The sequence below is a fragment of the Petromyzon marinus genome, chromosome 60 (genome assembly GCF_048934315.1).
Source record: "Petromyzon marinus isolate PM22_M1 ecotype Great Lakes invasive population chromosome 60, UKy_Petmar_22M1.pri1.0, whole genome shotgun sequence".
NCBI lineage: Eukaryota > Metazoa > Chordata > Hyperoartia > Petromyzontiformes > Petromyzontidae > Petromyzon > Petromyzon marinus.
The window spans coordinates 9378387-9400971 of record NC_133726.1 but is presented as its reverse complement, the minus strand read 5'-3'; the positions used below and the strand labels follow the sequence as shown (position 1 = coordinate 9400971).

The window sequence follows — 22585 nt, the reverse complement described above, 5'->3', positions numbered from 1 at the left end:
GTAGGTCAGTGACTGGGTGTGTGAGTGGGTGACTGGGTGTGTGAGTGGGTGACTGGGTGTGTGAGTGGGTGACTGAGTGTGTGTGTGGGTGACTGAGTGTGTGAGTGGGTGACTGGGTGTGTGAGTGGATAACTGGGTGTGTGAGTGGGTGACTGGGTTAGTGTGTGGGTAGGTCAGTGAATGGACGTGTGAGTGGGTGACTGGGCGTGTGAGTGGGTGACTGGGTGGGTAAGTGGGTGACTGGGTGTGTGAGTGGGTAACTGGGTATGTGAGTGGGTGACTGGGTGAGTGTGTGGGTAGGTCAGTGACTGGATGTGTGAGTGGGTGAGTGGGTGTGTGAGTGGGTGACTGGGTGAGTGTGTGGGTAAATGGGTGTGTGAGTGGGTGACTGGGTGTGTGGGTAGGTGAGTGACTGAGCGAGTCGGCGACTGGGTGAGTGTGTGGGTAGGTCAGTGACTGGGTGTGTGAGTGGGTAAGTGAGTGAGTGACTAGGTGTGTGAGTGGGTGACTGGGAAAGTGAGTGGGTGACTAGGTGTGTGACTGGGTGTGTGAGTGGGTGACTGGGTGAGTGTATGAGTGACTGGGTAACTGGGTGTGTGAGTCAGTGACTGGGTGTGTGACTGGGTGAGTGTGTGTGTGAGTGGGTGACTGGGTGTGTGAGTCAGTGACTGGGTGTGTGACTGGGTGAGTGTGTGTGTGAGTGGGTGACTGGATGTGTGAGTGGGTGAGTGACTAGGTGTGTATGTATAATGTTTTCTCTTCGGTACGTGATTTTTCGTATTTGTGTATCTGTGTATGTGTTCCTTTATGCGTGCGTTTTATGTTTTAATGTGTTTGATGTACTGTGCCTTGTATAGCGTAATGGTGTACTACAGTGTTTATAGTGCGTCTCGGGCAGTGTATGCGCGTGGTGCAGATTGCGTTTGTTTGGTACAGGCTGTGTGTGGTGCAGGTGTGGTGCCACCACAGCGAAGCCACTCCGTGGGAGCCGTACCTGCGGCAGGGGGGCTGCAGCAACGAAGCCACCCGGCTTCCGTCACATGAACACCTCTCCCCCCCCACATAGAGCCCCGAGGGGAGGTCACCTGGCCGGCAGGTTTTCACCCAGAAGCCCCCTTATGGGACGAAGCTGCACGGCTTCCTGCGACCAGGGAATTGAGCGACCTTCCCCGAGGCTGTCGTGCACCGCGGCGCCGTGACCTGAGTAGTAATTACATGGTCACCACGGGGGCTGCTGAAGCCACCGCAGGTAGAAAACATCCACACTCGACACGGGTCAGCAGGTGGGTAGGGGGGGGACAGAGTAGCGAGCGACAGGAAGACAGTGGGGGGGGGGGGGCCCTCGTCTCCGCACAACGTGTGCAGGGACCTCGCCCTTGCACCACGTGTGGTGCCAGGGCGGCACAGGAGGACAAGGACCTCTCGGCCGTGCACGTTAACTTGTGAGCCTGCGCGTTGTGGTGTCCTATGTATTCTACCCACGTGGGTACTCTCGCTGTGCACGTTAACTTGTGATCCTGCGCATTGTGGTGTCGTGTGTATTCTACCCGCGTGGGTACTCTCGCCACTGCGCAGCTCGTGGTTGGCGTGTACGAGAGGGGCACAGCGGCGCATTCGCGAGGTGGTTAGTACAGCCATTTACATCATGCCACGAGGGGCAGCAGCGAGGGGGGGAGAGTCGGAGAGCGGTGGGTCGCAGATGAACGGGGAGACGGGGGGCAGCAGCCCCGACACAGGCTGTGTGTGTGGTATCTACCCTCGTGGCTCCTCCAGAAACAACGAAAAGCCACTACGGGTGGCCACGTGGAATGTTCGAACGCTCACAGCGGAGGAGAGGCTGCCACTCCTCTGTCGGGAGCTGGACCGGTACCGCCTGGATCTATGTGGCATTCAGGAGGTCCTTTACTCGGGGCAGCAGACTGCCAAACAACAGGGTGTGACTCTTCTTTTGAACAAAATAATGAAGGGGGCGTGGGAGCGTGGCGGTGAGGTGTGGGAAGCTGTAAGCCCCAGGCTACTTTGGGCTCGCCTTCCCATCAACCAGAGGCGAGGAATGGTGGTCGTGGTTACTTATGCCCCCACCGAAGATGAACATCCGTGGAGGGATGCAGGCAAAGCCGATGAGTCAGATGCCTTCTATGGCCTCCTGTCACAGGTGCTGGCTAAAGTGGCCCCTCGGGATAGAGTCATCATGTTGGGTGACTTCAGTGCCCGAGTTGGTCATGATACTGGCACTTGGTCTGGAGTGATTGGAGGGCATGGGCCAGATCAGCTCAATAACAACGGTAGGAGGCTGCTAGATTTTTGTGCAGCCCATTGGCTTGTAATTACCAACACGCTGTTCCGGCATCGGCGCATCCACACAACATCATGGTTGCATGCCGGGTCCAAGCAAGAACATCTGCTGGACTACATAGTGACGGACCAGCGGATGCGAGCCCATGTCCTTGACACCAGGACCTACCGTGGAGCTGATCTGCCCTCTGACCATCGACTAGTCATCTGTAAGATGCGCCTGCCATTCTTCCACTCCGGTTGTGGGTGTACACCCAGGACCCCATTCCAACCTAAAGTGGCCTGGTCTCAATTATCTGATGAAAGTTGCAAGCGAGAATTTCATCATCGCTTGCGGCTGGGATTGGCATCGTCCCCGACTCCTCCTGATGTCGAGGGTAAATGGGCGAGGTTTAGGACTGTGACTCATGCAGCTGCAATGGCGGCTTTGGGTACGCGGTCCAGACCTCCCCAGAGACCCTGGCTGACAGAGGAGGTGTTCAGGATGGTTGAGAAAAAGCGACAGGCCCACTGTCATCGGCTACAGAATTCCACGTCAGAGAATGAGGAGGCTTACCGCAGCCTTCGCTCGGAGGTTCGGAGAGCCGTGAGGCGCTGCAAGGATGGGTGGTGGTCGCGGGTTGCTGAGGAGATGGAGTCTGCCTCAGTGGCCCGTGATCACAAATCTCTATTTAACTCCATCAAAAAAGTAACCTGCAGCGCCACACCTATTACCATCATTAGGGGAAAAAACGGTGATCCAATCTCCGACCCACAGGAACAGGTTTGCAGATTTGCTGAGCATTTCTGTGAGGTCCTGGGGGAGGGAAAATCCCTCAGCCAGGAACACATCGTGGCACAAAGTGAGGATGACCCTGCTGAGGTTACCGTGCCTCAAATATTGGAAGAAGTCACCCCCTGTGAGTGGTTGGCTGAGGTGCCATCTGTTGAGGAAGTACTGAAGGCGATCCGGAGTCTGAGACCAGGAAAGGCAGCGGGCAGAGATGATCTCCCAAGCGAAATGCTGAGGGAGGGTGGCGTTTGTGCGCAGACTGCCCTATATGACATCATAACAACGGTCTGGACCACTGGACGGGTTCCGCAGGATTGGAAGGATGCCCTTCTTAAAAAGGGAGACGGCACAGACTGTAACAACTACAGGGGCATCTCACTCCTCAGTGTGCCGGGAAAGGTCCTGGCAAGGATTATTCAGCATCGCCTTGCCAGGCACGCTGAGGAGAGGCTTGCGGAGCCCCAATGCAGTTTCAGGAAAGGGCGGTCCTGCACAGATGCCATATTTTCTGTCCGTCTGCTACAGCAGAGGTGTAGGGAATTCCAACAAGACCTACATCTCTGCTTTATTGACCTGGTCAAGGCCTAAGCTGCCATCAGTAGGCCTGGGCTCTGGGTTGTTCTTCGTGCTTTTGGAGTACCTGACCCTCTGCTCACGATCATTAAGGACCTTCATGATGGTGAGCGGGCCCGGGTAAAACTGCGTGGCCGGGAGTCAGAGCCATTCCCTGTACACCTTGGGGTGCGACAGGGATGTCCTCAGGCTCCCACATTATTTAACATCTATTTTGACCACGTAGTTCGTGAAGCCTTCAATAGCTGTACCGGGGGAATCTCCATATGGCACAGATATAATGGGAGGCTGATCAATGCCTGGGTGCGGTCAAGGGATGGCTCCCTATTGCTCAACCACGTTATGTATGCTGATGATTTGGTAATAGCTGCTCATTCAGAGGAGGAGTTGGAGACGCTGCTGCTGAGACTGGAGCGTGCCATTAAGAGGTGGGGCCTTACCATCAGCCCCACCAAAACCAAGCACCTGCCTGGGTATTTTGTACCATCGGACACTCCACCTCCACATCTCCCAATCGGTGATGGGACATTTGTGGAGAGAGTGGAGAGTTTCCCATACCTGGGCAGTGTGCTTATGACTGGCTCCAGTTTAACAGCAGAGGTCTCACTCCGAATCAGTCGAGCGGCAATATCTTTTCATCGGTTGCGTAACGCTGTGTGGAAGCTACCTGGTCTGTCGCTCCGCACTAAGCTTCAGGTCTTCTCGGCCACGGTCATTCCCTCCCTTCTCTACGCTTGCGAAACGTGGACCCCCCTAATGGAACATCTTCGCCGGTTAGACACATTTAGGCTGGCCTGCCTATGATCCATCCTGGGTTTAACCAGACTGGATTGTGTGAGGAGCTCACAAATCCTTGAAAGATCTGGGCAAGGTCCCATCGGTGAGCTCCTCCGCCGGGGAAGGCTGCGATGGCTGGGTCATGTAGCCCGCATGCCCAGCCACTGCATGCCGAAACAGCTTTTGTTCGGCCGGATCGAGGGGGCTAAACGGGCGCGGCATGGGCTAGAGAAGAGATGGAGTGATGTGGTACAGGAGGACGTGGAGCTGAGTGGACTTGCCGATGACTGGTACCAGCGGTGTCAAGATCGGCCTCTGTGGAGGAGGCTCGTGAAGGACGCTACTGGGCAGTTGGAGGTAGTCGGCCTCCAACAACAACGGAGGGCGGAGGAGCGACGCTCAGAACAACGAGCGGAGCGCCGGGTGGCTAAAGCACAGCAGATTGGCACAGTAGGGGGCACAGGTGGTGCATCAGCCAGTCATCTCAGTCAGTCGACCCGTGGCACCTGGGTCTGCCCCGTGACCTCCTGCCAGCGGGCGTTCGACACTTCACGTGGCCTCAAGGTGCACATAGCCTGGCACAAGCGTCGTGGTGACGTCACCGCCACTTAGTGGCGAATGGCGGTTGTTGTTATCTACGTGTATCTGCGTGTGTATCTGCGTGTGTCTGTGTGTGTGTATCTGCGTGTCTGTGTGTGTATCTGTGTGTATCTGTGTGTGTATCTGTGTGTGTGTATCTGCGTGTGTCTGTGTGTGTATCTGTGTTGGGGGAGCGGTAGTGTAGTGGTTAGCGCTACACTGCGCTACGAACCTGGCGACCTGAGATCGATTCCCGCTCACGGCCACCAACACCAAGTGACGATTACCGTGACCTCCCCTAGGTCGACTCAGCTTCAAGTAAATACATAGTGCGGTGTGTAAAAACATGGTGGTGTTCAGATTTTGGGAGTCCCAGTGAGCACGTGCTGTCGACAGGGCCCGTGGTAGAGTGCACAAAGCTCTCGTTCCTGGTGAAGTCATTACGGGCGGGCCCACGCCAGTCCTTTCTCTGTCTCATACAAGATTCATGGGAGAGCTGTATATTAAAATACAGGCGTAGCCACCAGACTGGACCCTGTCTCATCAGTCTGGAAGTTAAATATTTGTTGTCCTTCCCCCGCACCTCCGATTTGCACGGTCAGCTAGTACAGTGCGAAAGAAGTTCCAACATACACGAAGATGATGGCGATGAAGCGTTAAGTGGGAATGGGCCAGACTCGACGCCTGAAGAGGTGAGCCACGTGCCTGGGACGCGTGTCACGTGACGGGTGCGAGTGGCAGCCAAGGGAGGGAACGCGTCCTCGGGCAGGACCACTGAGGAGATGGAGCGATCAAATCGGCGGATTGATAAATCGCAGGATCATGAGAGGTGGCAGCCAGCAGATTGACGATGAGCCTTGAATATAGAAAGCGGGGTTGAAGTGTGATAGGGTTCTTAAAATCGGATCTCTTACATTACTAGTACCCACGTGGAGAAAAGTTGTAAAAACCGTATTTATACACATTTAAAAATGTTTGGAGCAATCTCTTCTTCTTGTCGTATGGCGGCTGATCTAGATGCAGAGCAACAACTACAATTTCTTCTAGATTTGAAGCTTTCGTAACTGCAAGGATTCATACTCTTTGGTTTTTTCGGTAAAGTCACGTAGGTAAAAAATAAATAAAATAAATGAAAACTAAATCACAATCGTCCTTCAGGTGGGGACGACGTAGCGAAAGCACAAACGCTTAAAGTGTGTCTCAGAGATGGCTGTGACGAGGGATTATATAGTCGCGGGGCATGGAGAGAGCGGGAGGGACCATGGTGAGTGTAACTACAATTTCACATTTAGGTGGTCAAGCCACATAACCGCATCAGGAGCAACGGAGTAGTGCATCGTAATTCTGGAGCAATAACTGAAAGTCGCAGGCGGCAGATGCCACAGTGATGACAGAGCGGTCAGCGTCGCACTGGGCTTGCGATCCGGGGGTCGTGGTTCAATTCCCATCTCCTGGCATGGCGGTTGAAACAATGGGGGAGCGAGTTTTTCAAATCCCCCCACCACCGCCTCTGTCCCCCCAGCAGCAGTGGACATGGCTTCACCGCAGGAGAATCAACGATGGGTACGTGGACGTGTGGCGGTGCCAAGTGTCAGCACTACTCCCGCCTCTTCAAAAGGCCAACAATATCCCCCACGCCTCCCTCTCGTGGAGGCGAGCAGTGGCCTTCACGTTCAATGACCCAAATTCAGGACCTCGCCTGGACCCTACCAGTGACCTATGCCGACGTGCGGGTTGTTCGTGCGGGCGCCAGCTGGTACGTTCATTACAAACATTCCACCGGTAACGGTTACCACTTCTTGACTTATCGAAACCGGTAACCTATTTTGTAAATGGTTTACCGCTTGACTTGATTTTGTTTAACAAACCGAGAACCCCGTGAACGGAAGGGCAGTTGCTGTCCTCTACTGAGGATGCGGAGTGGAGCCGCGGAGGCGGTGGCGGCTGCGTTGCCTGTGACCCAGCGCTGCGGACTCCGCCGCGTGGGTTGGTGGACCACACGCAGATGGCGTGAAACTCCATTAACATTCCTGCGCGTCGAGGCGGGGGGGGGGGAGCTGTACCCAGGCTCGCCTGGAGAAGGCGGTGCAGTAATGTGGACTAACGTCCGTCTGTTCCTACTTGCTGTGTGTGGGCCTCGAGAAGGGACGCCGTATCCTGGCTCGCCAGAAGTCGGGATGGCAAAAAATGGGACCGAGTGTGGAACTAATTGTGTTCATAAGTGAGGGGCTGCCTAGATTACAAATTACAATTCATATCGGTAGATGATGAAGAAACTGATCGCACGGAAACAATAGCCTAAGCCAGCAAACATAACCAACAAACACGTGTGCGAGCAATAACGTACGGAGACTAACCCTGTAGGGCAATGTGTACCAGCACACAGCCTGCACAAGGCTCGTTCTCATGCCGGGCGTAGTGCTGCTGGTTACCCAGCAAACGTTGAAACAAAATAAAGCCAAGAGCCACCATCATCTCGCACGGTTGTTCGCGCGATGCGGCCCTGCGTCTGACTCCTGCACGTGAGCTCACGCTCCCTCGTCCGCCGTGAGTCTCCGCCGTGCCGCTGACGGGTGCTGCCCCCAACACACTCGTCCTCTCGAACAGTCCGGCTGATGCTCGTAACCTGCAGATGTTCCCCAATCCACGCGTTTCTCTTTCGGCATCTCAATTTCATTCCAAGGGTTTTTTTTTTCAATTGCGTGATGTTAACCTCCCTAAGTCACGTCTATCATTAATTCAGATAATTTATACGTGTATAGATATCTACAACTAAGGTACGAATCTATAACAGCAATGTAAAAATCAATGTTGCTGTACAATAGTGCAAGTTGGAGAACCACCAAGATAGAGACATGAACCCCCTATCAACCTTCCCCAACAACTGCCTGAGGAAAATATATCGCATCTTCTGGCCAAACAAGGTTTCAAACCGGGACCTGTACATCGAGACCAATTCAAGATGCATAACAGGGGACGTAACAGAGAGACACGTGCTGATACTGGAACCCGAGTCCATAGCGAACACTGCCCTACCGTGGACCATCTACACCAGTTGCGTAGATGGCATTGATGTCATCGATGTTTGTGTTGTTGACGTTCGCGTTGATGCCGGTGATCTTGACGATTTGTATCTTCAATGACCAAAGCAGAGTTTCTTTGTCCAATTATTTGTGCTGTCAAAAAACTAAATTATGCAATACAAGTGCTTCTTTTAGCTCATGAGGCTTTATTAAAAGTTATTACAGTAGTTGATACGTATTTATGTACAGTAGTTTAATTTGTATTGCATAGTTACAAAGTTAAGAACAAATTTACATGTATGTGCGTAGTATATGTATGCGTGCGTGTGTGTGTGTGAGTATGTGTATGCGTGTGTATGACCGTGTGGGTGTGTGCGCGTGGGTGTGTGTGTGCGTGCGCGTGGGTGTGTGGGTGTGTGTGCGTGTATGAGTGTGCGTGTGTGTGTATGTGTATGCGTGTGTATGACCGTGTGGGTGTGTGTGCGTGTATGAGTGTGCGTGTATGTGTGTGCGTGTGTGTGCATGTGCATCCGTGTCCCACTGCTTCAGGCCACTTCGAGTGAATCCACGGACAGGTCATTGTTTGGACCCGGCCCATTCTCTTCAGTGGATCCCACCTGCAATGCCAAGGCACAGAACACCCCCTTCAGGCCACCGTGTGAACGTGCAGGGATTTACCCCCAATACACAATACAACAATACAATTACTCACCAAAGCCACGCAACACGGAGCATGAGCTGACGCTACACCACCTGATTTGCATAGAGGGGGCGCAGTGGTTAACACATTACGCCGTGAACCCTGCAAGCCGGGTTCACGGTGTAGTGCACTAAGTTAAATGCAGAGAGATATCTGGGCTTTTACCAGGTCTAGCCCCCCTTACAACCCGCCCTGAGGGCAGGGTAGCAAAATCCATTGTTATACTCCCTCCCTTAAACAAACTGCAATAACCAGGGAGGTGAAGTAAGGTCAAATAACCTTCACAACCCACATGGCATGGAGAGGCTTTCACTCAGTAGAGGGTGAATATGGGCAATGCTACTACGTGCGGTGCCAACTTGCCATCCCTACGCACGGCCAAACAGTGATGATTATGTTACTAGTGTAGAGTAGGAGTTAGTGACGTCATGTCACGCTCACCCTCTGGTATGATGATGTCACGGATGGTGCCGTCATGCACAGGGGGTGGGACGGTGATGTCATGTCCCCCTGGGGGATTTAAGCTGGAACCCGTCACGGGTTCAGGGTCGTCTGGAGAGTCCGGGAACGTGAAGGGTGAAAGTCGGGACCCGGGGTAGGGGGAAATTGGCACCAGGCTAGGGTAGCCTGCGGGTGTGCTAGGGACCTCCCCAGTACCTTTCCCCTGGGGTGTGGAGTGTAGGCAGTGAGTGTGCAGTACACGGAGTCGTGTACGAAGAGAGGTCTTTAATAAAACAACTGGCGTAAGCCCTTAATAAATGTGGCGTGAGCCCCTACACGAAGATCTGCCTCCAAGTCATCATATACGCCTCGACACTAGCGTCGTTGTAGAACGAAGGGGGACATGCGAGAGGCATCCCTGAAAAAAGCTGATCTGACGAGGTCCGTCGCTCTTAGACGTGCGTCGTGCACGCTACTTCCAACTGAACGCCCCGGCGCTTCGCGCGTGGCAGCACTCACACGTTTGTGGAAGCCGTCTTCGTCGCCGTCTTCATCGCCACGGCTGCGTCCCGAGAGCCGTGGCGGTGCCCGGACACCGAGCGAAGGAGACATTCTTCTTCAGCTCCTTCGATTCCTGACGGCTGGGCGGGTCACTCTCCTCCGAGGGTAGTTTCTGCACCACAGACACGAACGAAAACGACAGCATCGACGCCGATGGTAAAAACGCCGTCGGGCACGTGGACTCCGGCTCTGAATTAAAAACCGACGAAGTCATCCTCCTCACGGTCACCTGAGAAGGGCCGTGCCCACGCGCTGCACGGGGGGTCGGCCTCAGGACCATGGCCACGCCGTATATTTTCAACGGCGCATCCCGGGGCTGTTCCTGCGGGAGGGAGTGAGGCAAAGGCAGAGTGCCATCGTCTTAACACACAGGCATGATGCGCCATGCTACGTGGGTTCTGAATGCATTATTTGCCGTGTGACGCTGCCGACATATCTGTCAGGATTTTTTAACAATTGAGAAATAACAGCTAAACAGTCATTTTGAAGAGCAGCACCCCCTCTGCCTTGCATCGCCCTCACCTGCTCGTGATATGACTTTAGACAGCGCTTAGCCGCTATTGCCCATGCCCTAATGCTCCTCTTGCTCCTCTTGCTGCTCTTGCTGCTTCCACCAATGGCGATGGGAGGCAGACTCGGGGTGGCCATCAGTGAGCCGGCAGTGATCCCCCGCGTTGGCGCCGGGGCCCTGGCTTGGGCCCTCGGGGCCACGTTCCGTGGCGGTCTCTGTGTCAGGGAGGGAGGGAGGGGTGAATTGCAGCTGTTGTGTGGATACGTGTGTGTGTGTCTCACTGCGGGGGCGGTGGTGCAACGGTTAGCACGCAAAGCTACGAAGGAAGCCAGCGACTCGAGAACACTACCTGCTCATGATCAAAAACAGTGGCAAATATTTGAGCTTGTAATGGGCCTCCGCAAGGTCGAATGCAAAAGCACATGCCTCAGCTCAGCAGTAAGGGCCTAGATTCGATTTTCTACTCAGATACCTTTTTGTGTAGACATTTTATGTTCTGCCCCTGTTCTGCAGAGTTTGAATAAGAGCGTGAACATGAGAGTATGAGTGTACACGAGTGTGAGTGACCGTGTGTCTGGGTGGAGTTTGTATGTTCTCCCTCTGTTCTGCATGGGTTTCGTGAAAGGCACAGCAGCACCTTCAATTATGACAGCCTTGCACTGTAAGCATTAAAGTGTCCATTACCACACATGCACTCACGATGAAGTGAGACATTACCTCCTTGGTGTCAGTGCTGCTGCTGCCGGTGCTGATGGATTCGTTCAATTTCCAAAGCCTCATCCCCGTGGTGCCCTGGGAGACGCCGTGATCACGTGCCGCAGAGGGGTTCAGCTTCAGGGCCAGGGCCACGCCATCGATTCTTAAGTACGCATCCCTTGACTGTTTCTGTGGGAGGGATGGCCAGGTTAAGTTTATTTTGTCGAACCAGGTGAGAGATCAGGAGGCCAGAATAGAGTCCCATTTGCAAGAGTAACCTGGGGCATTGAGTAATTTGAGCTTCAATTTTTTATTTGGACCCTGAGATCATCTGACGATGGCCTACTCTTGCGAAGGACATTAGGGCATCTTTATCGTCCACTGTAAATCCAGTGTTACTGTGGTGAGTACAGAACCAACATCTCAGCAATAAGGGTGGCCGCTGGGTTCGAATCTTGAACCTCTGAAACACAGCGAACTACTGGACATCAGGGAGCCAGCATGATACCTCGTGCTGGGGCCCTGACTTGGCCCCTTTGGCTATGTTCCAAGGCGGCTTCTGTGTTAGGCAGGGAGGGAGGATGCGTGAGTCACGCAAGTTAAAAATCGAATTGTGAAACTATAAAAGAGATTTTCCACTCAAATTACCATCTCAACATGTTCAACATACAACAACAACAACCGCCATTCGCCACTAAGTGGCAGTGACATCACCACGGCGCTTGTGCCATGCTATGTGCATGCCAAGGCCACGTGAAGTGTCGAATGCCCGTCGGCAGGAGGTCATGGGGCAGACCCAGGTTTTATGGGTCGACAGACTGAGATGACTGGCCAATGCACCACCTGTACCCCCTACTGTGCCAAATTGTGTTTTAGGTGCCAAATGCTCCACTCGTTGTTGTGAGCATCACTCCTATGCCCTCTGTTGTTGCTGGAGGACGACTGTCTCCAACTGCCCGGTAGCGTCCTTCACGAGCCTCCCCCAAGATACATACACATATATACATACATTTGGCCAGTGGTGAACATTCCTATGATGGAGGCGAGTCTATCCATAGTAAAACCAGTGCGGATCTTTCCAAAAAAATCTTACTTAACAGACCCAAAAGGGAAGATTGATGAGCTATGTCAACCACCACCTCCACCACTCCACCCCCCCTTGATTCAAACCAGGACGTGAACTCCAATTGTGAGCCACTGCTCAACTGCAGAACCACCTGGCCAGATCTTGGTTGCGCGTTCTCTCTCTCTCTCTACACACGACGCAACATACTCAGTGACGTCGTTATGAAGAGTGTGACCCGATAACCTATCAGGTGACACACCTCCTCCTTCACACGTCGTACCATCGGACTCGCATCATTGCGTTGTTGTGGCAAGGGTCGCGGTGACTGCGCGGTGATCACGAGTCGTGTCAGTCGCGTCCCCCGGGCGACGTCGGCTCCGTGACTTGAAGCTCTCACGTCTGGGCTGGCGAGGCTCCTGCTGCCACGCGCTCCGCACACCATCTCCTCCTGCGTGCGATCGGCCAAGGGGTTAGCGTGCACGGGTAGCACATAGCGTGGAGAGCGCTGCCTTAATTAGAGATAATAACAATTAGTGTTCATAATACAGGTTGTTTTAGGTTAGATCGCATAAATATATAAATGTGTCATTAAACCCGCCACCACCCTATAGCCAATGAGTAAGGTTTGTCATGTAAACAGAACATGTCAATTCGTTACTAGTACAGCACATCAGTGTGTTGGAGAGCAAAGCCACAACATTCATAATCGGAGTACGACGTTTCGCCAGTAATTACAACTAGCTTCATCAGGCGACAGCCAGATTTGTGGAGAAATCCTCATGTTCCTTTCCTTAAATAGAGGGGTAGATGTGATGGTATCACTTGTGAGCACTTCTTGAACAATGTGGTGGGGGAGGCAGGGTGTATTAATTAATGCATATAAATGACTGGGTATCCATTGCCGGTTGGGTTATTTACATGGTAATCAACGTACATTATGCATGTACATTAAGCACGCCCATTGTTCATTTATATGCATTCATTAATTTATATATTTACGCAATCTAACCCAAAAAAAACTGTATTATGGGTATTGGTCGGGAAAGCCTACGTGTTAAAATAATGATTGTCATATACAGTAATACCCCATTATACGTTGGCCATGCATTCCTGAAAGATGCGAAAACTAATATCGAAATGACGTGATTCAAAGTGATATACAGAGTAGGCGGAGGAGGAGGCCGAGGTGATGGACGACAAAAGGACGGACGATGCTGTCAGCGACGTAATTGTGGGTTGAGGCGATGCAAATTAGGTAGTGGTATCAATAAAGTGACAACGTATTTGTGAAACGACATGAAAGTGGTGAAGGCAAATCTGCGTAGGACTGTAAATATAACTGTAATTTCTGCAAATACTGCACATTGTAAGCCTAATTTTTTACGCAAATGACGAAACACCACAGACAACACAAACAGATGCAGGGTAGGGGCTAAACGCAACATTCGTCTAATTCGCAAAAATCTGAGTTTGTCAAGCTCAGCCAAGGCCATTGAAGCACCACGTGCACACAAATACAAACACGTGTTGTCTCAGAGACACGTGTCGTGGAGGTACAGAGAATACACGGACACGCACGGATATACACAAAGCGAGACGCATGTCTCTCTGTATTTCCGTATAAGTATCAGAGGCGGAGATATAGAGACACAAATACAGACACACCACAAACACGGAGAGACACAGAGACGGACAACACACACAGGGAGACACACAAAGACACGTGTACCTCTATCTCCGTATAACAGAGATGGAGGTATAAAGAGACACGTAGAACGCACCAAGATACCAGAGACACGCAGGTTTGACACATGTCCATCTGTATCTCCGTATATACAGATATGGATATACCAAGACATACACAAATACAGACACAGGAACACAGAGACGCACAACACGCTCACGAAGACACACACAGACATCTGTGTATACCAGTGACGTGCGGTGAGGTCAATGGCTGATGAGGCACTGGCTAGTCAGAGCCAGATTCACACCGATGGGGGCGTGGCCTCACGGAGGGGGCGTGGCATCACGGAGGGGGGCGTGTTAAACTCGTCCCGCTTAGTGAGGCAGATGTGATAGCTGCCTCCCCTGGTGCTTTTTGATTGCAGTTTCATGACGAGACCAGCGAGCCTAAATATCTTTATACACATACGTGAAATGTTACCTGGAGTATGGAAGGCGAGGACATGAAGTGAAGGGGTCTACAAACATTACATTGGTGACATACTGAGATAGTAACAGGCACGCGCTTATTGCCCGCGCTCCATCTAGTTACTGAGGGGTTGCGCAATCAGAGGGGAGGCTGAGCTCGTCACTGCCTCACCTCTTCCTGTATTCGCAGCGGAGCTCCACAAATTTGGCGATTTTGACGATAAAAATTATGGGAATCGTACAAAATCTACATTTCTAACACAGATAGGTGGAAAAATTGTAATATTTATTTATCTTTTTTAACTTTTCGTAACAGCTATTTTCATTGGAGTATGACAGGTGAGGCTCTGCCTCCCCTCACCGCACGTCCCTGGTGTATGTCCGTGCGACAGAGACACACAGACACGGAGACACCCAAAGCCCAGGTTGAGCCGCACGTGCGGCGTGCCTCGCAACCACAAGATGGCGCGGCGCTGCGGCTGGAACTTCGTGGCCACCGCTGCTACTCACAGCGGGGTACACGGCTGCCCTCTCTCTTTATCTGACTTGCTGCTGATGGTGGCGGCGGCGGTGGTGAAACTGCGAGGCGCTGGGCGCGATGCGAAGCTCCTGCTGCAGATTCTCAACGTGGACTTGCGCTCGCTTCCGGTGACGTCGGCGATGACGTAATCTGTGACGACAGCAGCTGCGCCGACCTGGTCACGTGCCCGAGTAACATCACGTCTCGCGAGATTATCACGTGCCGTGTGTACGTGCGTGTGTGCCCATGCGTATGTGCACATTTGTGTATATGCGTGTGTGCATGTGCATCTCCTCGTCTGTGTACATGCATGTACATGTGTGCGTACATGCGTGTGTGCATGTGTGCCCATGTGTATGTGCACGTTTGTGTACATGCGTGTGTGCGCATGTATCTACTCGTGTATATGCATGTACATGTGTGTACATGCGTGTGTGCATGTGCGCGCATGTGTATGTACATGTGTGTACGTACGTGTGTAAATGTGTGCATGTGAATGTACACGCGTGTGCGCATGTGAATGTACACGTCGGTTAGTGCGTGTGTGAATGTGTGCCCATGTGTAAATACATATGTGTAAATGATTGTGTAAATGTGTGTGCATGTGTATGCACGTGTGTGTACATGCGTGTGTAAATGCGCGTGTAAATGTGTGTATGTGCATGTGTGTATAGGCGTGTGCACATGTGCGCGCATATGTATAAACATGCGCACATTTACACACGCATGTATACACACGTGAATGGGTGAGTGGGTGATTGGGTGTGTGGGTAGGTGAATGACTGACTGAGCGAGTGGGTGACTGGGTGAGTGTGCGGGTAGGTCAGTGACTGGATGTGTGAGTGGGTAAGTGAGTGAGTGACTAGGTGTGTGAGTGGGTGACTGGGAAAGTGAGTGGGTGATTGGGTGAGTGTGTGGGTAGGTCAGTGACTGGATGTGTGAGTGGGTGACTAGGTGTGTGAGTGGGTAACTGGGTGTGTGAGTGGGTGACTGGGTGTGTGGGTAGGTGAGTGACTGGGTGTGTGAGTGGGTAAGTGAGTGACTAGGTGTGTGAGTGGGTGACTGGGAAAGTGAGTGGGTGACTAGGTGTGTGAGTGGGTGACTGGGGGTGTGAGTGGGTAAGTGGATGATTGGGTGTGTGAGTCAGAGACTGGGTGTGTGAGTGGGTGACTGGGACAGTGAGTGGGTGACTGGGTGTGTGGGTAGGTCAGTGACTGGGTGTGTGAGTGGGTGACTGGGTGTGTGGGTAGGTCAGTGACTGGGTGTGTGAGTGGGTGACTGGGTGTGTGAGTGGGTGACTGGGTGTGTGAGTGGGTGACTGAGTGTGTGTGTGGGTGACTGAGTGTGTGAGTGGGTGACTGGGTGTGTGAGTGGATAACTGGGTGTGTGAGTGGGTGACTGGGTTAGTGTGTGGGTAGGTCAGTGAATGGACGTGTGAGTGGGTGACTGGGCGTGTGAGTGGGTGACTGGGTGGGTAAGTGGGTGACTGGGTGTGTGAGTGGGTAACTGGGTATGTGAGTGGGTGACTGGGTGAGTGTGTGGGTAGGTCAGTGACTGGATGTGTGAGTGGGTGAGTGGGTGTGTGAGTGGGTGACTGGGTGAGTGTGTGGGTAAATGGGTGTGTGAGTGGGTGACTGGGTGTGTGGGTAGGTGAGTGACTGAGCGAGTCGGCGACTGGGTGAGTGTGTGGGTAGGTCAGTGACTGGGTGTGTGAGTGGGTAAGTGAGTGAGTGACTAGGTGTGTGAGTGGGTGACTGGGAAAGTGAGTGGGTGACTAGGTGTGTGACTGGGTGTGTGAGTGGGTGACTGGGTGAGTGTATGAGTGACTGGGTAACTGGGTGTGTGAGTCAGTGACTGGGTGTGTGACTGGGTGAGTGTGTGTGTGAGTGGGTGACTGGGTGTGTGAGTCAGTGACTGGGTGTGTGACTGGGTGAGTGTGTGTGTGAGTGGGTGACTGGATGTGTGAGTGGGTGAGTGACTAGGTGTGTATGTATAATGTTTTCTCTTCGGTACGTGATTTTTCGTATTTGTGTATCTGTGTATGTGTTCCTTTATGCGTGCGTTTTATGTTTTAATGTGTTTGATGTACTGTGCCTTGTATAGCGTAATGGTGTACTACAGTGTTTATAGTGCGTCTCGGGCAGTGTATGCGCGTGGTGCAGATTGCGTTTGTTTGGTACAGGCTGTGTGTGGTGCAGGTGTGGTGCCACCACAGCGAAGCCACTCCGTGGGAGCCGTACCTGCGGCAGGGGGGCTGCAGCAACGAAGCCACCCGGCTTCCGTCACATGAACACCTCTCCCCCCCCACATAGAGCCCCGAGGGGAGGTCACCTGGCCGGCAGGTTTTCACCCAGAAGCCCCCTTATGGGACGAAGCTGCACGGCTTCCTGCGACCAGGGAATTGAGCGACCTTCCCCGAGGCTGTCGTGCACCGCGGCGCCGTGACCTGAGTAGTAATTACATGGTCACCACGGGGGCTGCTGAAGCCACCGCAGGTAGAAAACATCCACACTCGACACGGGTCAGCAGGTGGGTAGGGGGGGGACAGAGTAGCGAGCGACAGGAAGACAGTGGGGGGGGGGGGGGCCCTCGTCTCCGCACAACGTGTGCAGGGACCTCGCCCTTGCACCACGTGTGGTGCCAGGGCGGCACAGGAGGACAAGGACCTCTCGGCCGTGCACGTTAACTTGTGAGCCTGCGCGTTGTGGTGTCCTATGTATTCTACCCACGTGGGTACTCTCGCTGTGCACGTTAACTTGTGATCCTGCGCATTGTGGTGTCGTGTGTATTCTACCCGCGTGGGTACTCTCGCCACTGCGCAGCTCGTGGTTGGCGTGTACGAGAGGGGCACAGCGGCGCATTCGCGAGGTGGTTAGTACAGCCATTTACATCATGCCACGAGGGGCAGCAGCGAGGGGGGGAGAGTCGGAGAGCGGTGGGTCGCAGATGAACGGGGAGACGGGGGGCAGCAGCCCCGACACAGGCTGTGTGTGTGGTATCTACCCTCGTGGCTCCTCCAGAAACAACGAAAAGCCACTACGGGTGGCCACGTGGAATGTTCGAACGCTCACAGCGGAGGAGAGGCTGCCACTCCTCTGTCGGGAGCTGGACCGGTACCGCCTGGATCTATGTGGCATTCAGGAGGTCCTTTACTCGGGGCAGCAGACTGCCAAACAACAGGGTGTGACTCTTCTTTTGAACAAAATAATGAAGGGGGCGTGGGAGCGTGGCGGTGAGGTGTGGGAAGCTGTAAGCCCCAGGCTACTTTGGGCTCGCCTTCCCATCAACCAGAGGCGAGGAATGGTGGTCGTGGTTACTTATGCCCCCACCGAAGATGAACATCCGTGGAGGGATGCAGGCAAAGCCGATGAGTCAGATGCCTTCTATGGCCTCCTGTCACAGGTGCTGGCTAAAGTGGCCCCTCGGGATAGAGTCATCATGTTGGGTGACTTCAGTGCCCGAGTTGGTCATGATACTGGCACTTGGTCTGGAGTGATTGGAGGGCATGGGCCAGATCAGCTCAATAACAACGGTAGGAGGCTGCTAGATTTTTGTGCAGCCCATTGGCTTGTAATTACCAACACGCTGTTCCGGCATCGGCGCATCCACACAACATCATGGTTGCATGCCGGGTCCAAGCAAGAACATCTGCTGGACTACATAGTGACGGACCAGCGGATGCGAGCCCATGTCCTTGACACCAGGACCTACCGTGGAGCTGATCTGCCCTCTGACCATCGACTAGTCATCTGTAAGATGCGCCTGCCATTCTTCCACTCCGGTTGTGGGTGTACACCCAGGACCCCATTCCAACCTAAAGTGGCCTGGTCTCAATTATCTGATGAAAGTTGCAAGCGAGAATTTCATCATCGCTTGCGGCTGGGATTGGCATCGTCCCCGACTCCTCCTGATGTCGAGGGTAAATGGGCGAGGTTTAGGACTGTGACTCATGCAGCTGCAATGGCGGCTTTGGGTACGCGGTCCAGACCTCCCCAGAGACCCTGGCTGACAGAGGAGGTGTTCAGGATGGTTGAGAAAAAGCGACAGGCCCACTGTCATCGGCTACAGAATTCCACGTCAGAGAATGAGGAGGCTTACCGCAGCCTTCGCTCGGAGGTTCGGAGAGCCGTGAGGCGCTGCAAGGATGGGTGGTGGTCGCGGGTTGCTGAGGAGATGGAGTCTGCCTCAGTGGCCCGTGATCACAAATCTCTATTTAACTCCATCAAAAAAGTAACCTGCAGCGCCACACCTATTACCATCATTAGGGGAAAAAACGGTGATCCAATCTCCGACCCACAGGAACAGGTTTGCAGATTTGCTGAGCATTTCTGTGAGGTCCTGGGGGAGGGAAAATCCCTCAGCCAGGAACACATCGTGGCACAAAGTGAGGATGACCCTGCTGAGGTTACCGTGCCTCAAATATTGGAAGAAGTCACCCCCTGTGAGTGGTTGGCTGAGGTGCCATCTGTTGAGGAAGTACTGAAGGCGATCCGGAGTCTGAGACCAGGAAAGGCAGCGGGCAGAGATGATCTCCCAAGCGAAATGCTGAGGGAGGGTGGCGTTTGTGCGCAGACTGCCCTATATGACATCATAACAACGGTCTGGACCACTGGACGGGTTCCGCAGGATTGGAAGGATGCCCTTCTTAAAAAGGGAGACGGCACAGACTGTAACAACTACAGGGGCATCTCACTCCTCAGTGTGCCGGGAAAGGTCCTGGCAAGGATTATTCAGCATCGCCTTGCCAGGCACGCTGAGGAGAGGCTTGCGGAGCCCCAATGCAGTTTCAGGAAAGGGCGGTCCTGCACAGATGCCATATTTTCTGTCCGTCTGCTACAGCAGAGGTGTAGGGAATTCCAACAAGACCTACATCTCTGCTTTATTGACCTGGTCAAGGCCTAAGCTGCCATCAGTAGGCCTGGGCTCTGGGTTGTTCTTCGTGCTTTTGGAGTACCTGACCCTCTGCTCACGATCATTAAGGACCTTCATGATGGTGAGCGGGCCCGGGTAAAACTGCGTGGCCGGGAGTCAGAGCCATTCCCTGTACACCTTGGGGTGCGACAGGGATGTCCTCAGGCTCCCACATTATTTAACATCTATTTTGACCACGTAGTTCGTGAAGCCTTCAATAGCTGTACCGGGGGAATCTCCATATGGCACAGATATAATGGGAGGCTGATCAATGCCCGGGTGCGGTCAAGGGATGGCTCCCTATTGCTCAACCACGTTATGTATGCTGATGATTTGGTAATAGCTGCTCATTCAGAGGAGGAGTTGGAGACGCTGCTGCTGAGACTGGAGCGTGCCATTAAGAGGTGGGGCCTTACCATCAGCCCCACCAAAACCAAGCACCTGCCTGGGTATTTTGTACCATCGGACACTCCACCTCCACATCTCCCAATCGGTGATGGGACATTTGTGGAGAGAGTGGAGAGTTTCCCATACCTGGGCAGTGTGCTTATGACTGGCTCCAGTTTAACAGCAGAGGTCTCACTCCGAATCAGTCGAGCGGCAATATCTTTTCATCGGTTGCGTAACGCTGTGTGGAAGCTACCTGGTCTGTCGCTCCGCACTAAGCTTCAGGTCTTCTCGGCCACGGTCATTCCCTCCCTTCTCTACGCTTGCGAAACGTGGACCCCCCTAATGGAACATCTTCGCCGGTTAGACACATTTAGGCTGGCCTGCCTATGATCCATCCTGGGTTTAACCAGACTGGATTGTGTGAGGAGCTCACAAATCCTTGAAAGATCTGGGCAAGGTCCCATCGGTGAGCTCCTCCGCCGGGGAAGGCTGCGATGGCTGGGTCATGTAGCCCGCATGCCCAGCCACTGCATGCCGAAACAGCTTTTGTTCGGCCGGATTGAGGGGGCTAAACGGGCGCGGCATGGGCTAGAGAAGAGATGGAGTGATGTGGTACAGGAGGACGTGGAGCTGAGTGGACTTGCCGATGACTGGTACCAGCGGTGTCAAGATCGGCCTCTGTGGAGGAGGCTCGTGAAGGACGCTACTGGGCAGTTGGAGGTAGTCGGCCTCCAACAACAACGGAGGGCGGAGGAGCGACGCTCAGAACAACGAGCGGAGCGCCGGGTGGCTAAAGCACAGCAGATTGGCACAGTAGGGGGCACAGGTGGTGCATCAGCCAGTCATCTCAGTCAGTCGACCCGTGGCACCTGGGTCTGCCCCGTGACCTCCTGCCAGCGGGCGTTCGACACTTCACGTGGCCTCAAGGTGCACATAGCCTGGCACAAGCGTCGTGGTGACGTCACCGCCACTTAGTGGCGAATGGCGGTTGTTGTTATCTACGTGTATCTGCGTGTGTATCTGCGTGTGTCTGTGTGTGTGTATCTGCGTGTCTGTGTGTGTATCTGTGTGTATCTGTGTGTGTATCTGTGTGTGTGTATCTGCGTGTGTCTGTGTGTGTATCTGTGTTGGGGGAGCGGTAGTGTAGTGGTTAGCGCTACACTGCGCTACGAACCTGGCGACCTGAGATCGATTCCCGCTCACGGCCACCAACACCAAGTGACGATTACCGTGACCTCCCCTAGGTCGACTCAGCTTCAAGTAAATACATAGTGCGGTGTGTAAAAACATGGTGGTGTTCAGATTTTGGGAGTCCCAGTGAGCACGTGCTGTCGACAGGGCCCGTGGTAGAGTGCACAAAGCTCTCGTTCCTGGTGAAGTCATTACGGGCGGGCCCACGCCAGTCCTTTCTCTGTCTCATACAAGATTCATGGGAGAGCTGTATATTAAAATACAGGCGTAGCCACCAGACTGGACCCTGTCTCATCAGTCTGGAAGTTAAATATTTGTTGTCCTTCCCCCGCACCTCCGATTTGCACGGTCAGCTAGTACAGTGCGAAAGAAGTTCCAACATACACGAAGATGATGGCGATGAAGCGTTAAGTGGGAATGGGCCAGACTCGACGCCTGAAGAGGTGAGCCACGTGCCTGGGACGCGTGTCACGTGACGGGTGCGAGTGGCAGCCAAGGGAGGGAACGCGTCCTCGGGCAGGACCACTGAGGAGATGGAGCGATCAAATCGGCGGATTGATAAATCGCAGGATCATGAGAGGTGGCAGCCAGCAGATTGACGATGAGCCTTGAATATAGAAAGCGGGGTTGAAGTGTGATAGGGTTCTTAAAATCGGATCTCTTACATTACTAGTACCCACGTGGAGAAAAGTTGTAAAAACCGTATTTATACACATTTAAAAATGTTTGGAGCAATCTCTTCTTCTTGTCGTATGGCGGCTGATCTAGATGCAGAGCAACAACTACAATTTCTTCTAGATTTGAAGCTTTCGTAACTGCAAGGATTCATACTCTTTGGTTTTTTCGGTAAAGTCACGTAGGTAAAAAATAAATAAAATAAATGAAAACTAAATCACAATCGTCCTTCAGGTGGGGACGACGTAGCGAAAGCACAAACGCTTAAAGTGTGTCTCAGAGATGGCTGTGACGAGGGATTATATAGTCGCGGGGCATGGAGAGAGCGGGAGGGACCATGGTGAGTGTAACTACAATTTCACATTTAGGTGGTCAAGCCACATAACCGCATCAGGAGCAACGGAGTAGTGCATCGTAATTCTGGAGCAATAACTGAAAGTCGCAGGCGGCAGATGCCACAGTGATGACAGAGCGGTCAGCGTCGCACTGGGCTTGCGATCCGGGGGTCGTGGTTCAATTCCCATCTCCTGGCATGGCGGTTGAAACAATGGGGGAGCGAGTTTTTCAAATCCCCCCACCACCGCCTCTGTCCCCCCAGCAGCAGTGGACATGGCTTCACCGCAGGAGAATCAACGATGGGTACGTGGACGTGTGGCGGTGCCAAGTGTCAGCACTACTCCCGCCTCTTCAAAAGGCCAACAATATCCCCCACGCCTCCCTCTCGTGGAGGCGAGCAGTGGCCTTCACGTT

At 53.3% G+C, this 22585-nt stretch overlaps 1 protein-coding gene across 1 annotated transcript; it reads right to left on the bottom strand.

The window, feature by feature from the left end:
* Positions 1-8205: 8205 nt before the first annotated feature.
* Positions 8206-15096, bottom strand: LOC142905999 (uncharacterized). The gene is made up of 7 exons (XM_076053356.1): positions 14659-15096; positions 12275-12442; positions 10950-11117; positions 10244-10447; positions 9951-10043; positions 9680-9833; positions 8206-8636 (listed from the first exon to the last, which is right to left on the bottom strand). The coding sequence occupies exons 2-6, from the start codon at positions 12434-12436 to the stop codon at positions 9711-9713; spliced, it is 750 nt and encodes a 249-aa protein (XP_075909471.1). The 5' UTR covers positions 12437-12442; positions 14659-15096; the 3' UTR covers positions 8206-8636; positions 9680-9710.
* Between the last annotated feature and the right edge of the window lie 7489 nt (positions 15097-22585).

Bases quoted from the DNA above. Each gene is read 5' to 3' on its own strand.
- LOC142905999 (XM_076053356.1), bottom strand. From the start codon at position 12,436: ATGGTGTGCGGAGCGCGTGGCAGCAGGAGCCTCGCCAGCCCAGACGTG. The intron at 10,448-10,949 runs GTAATGTCTCAC...TCCCTGACACAG, and splicing joins GCAGCACTGACACCAAGGAG to AGACCGCCACGGAACGTGGC. The intron at 10,044-10,243 runs GTGAGGGCGATG...TCCCTCCCGCAG, and splicing joins TAAAGTCATATCACGAGCAG to GAACAGCCCCGGGATGCGCC.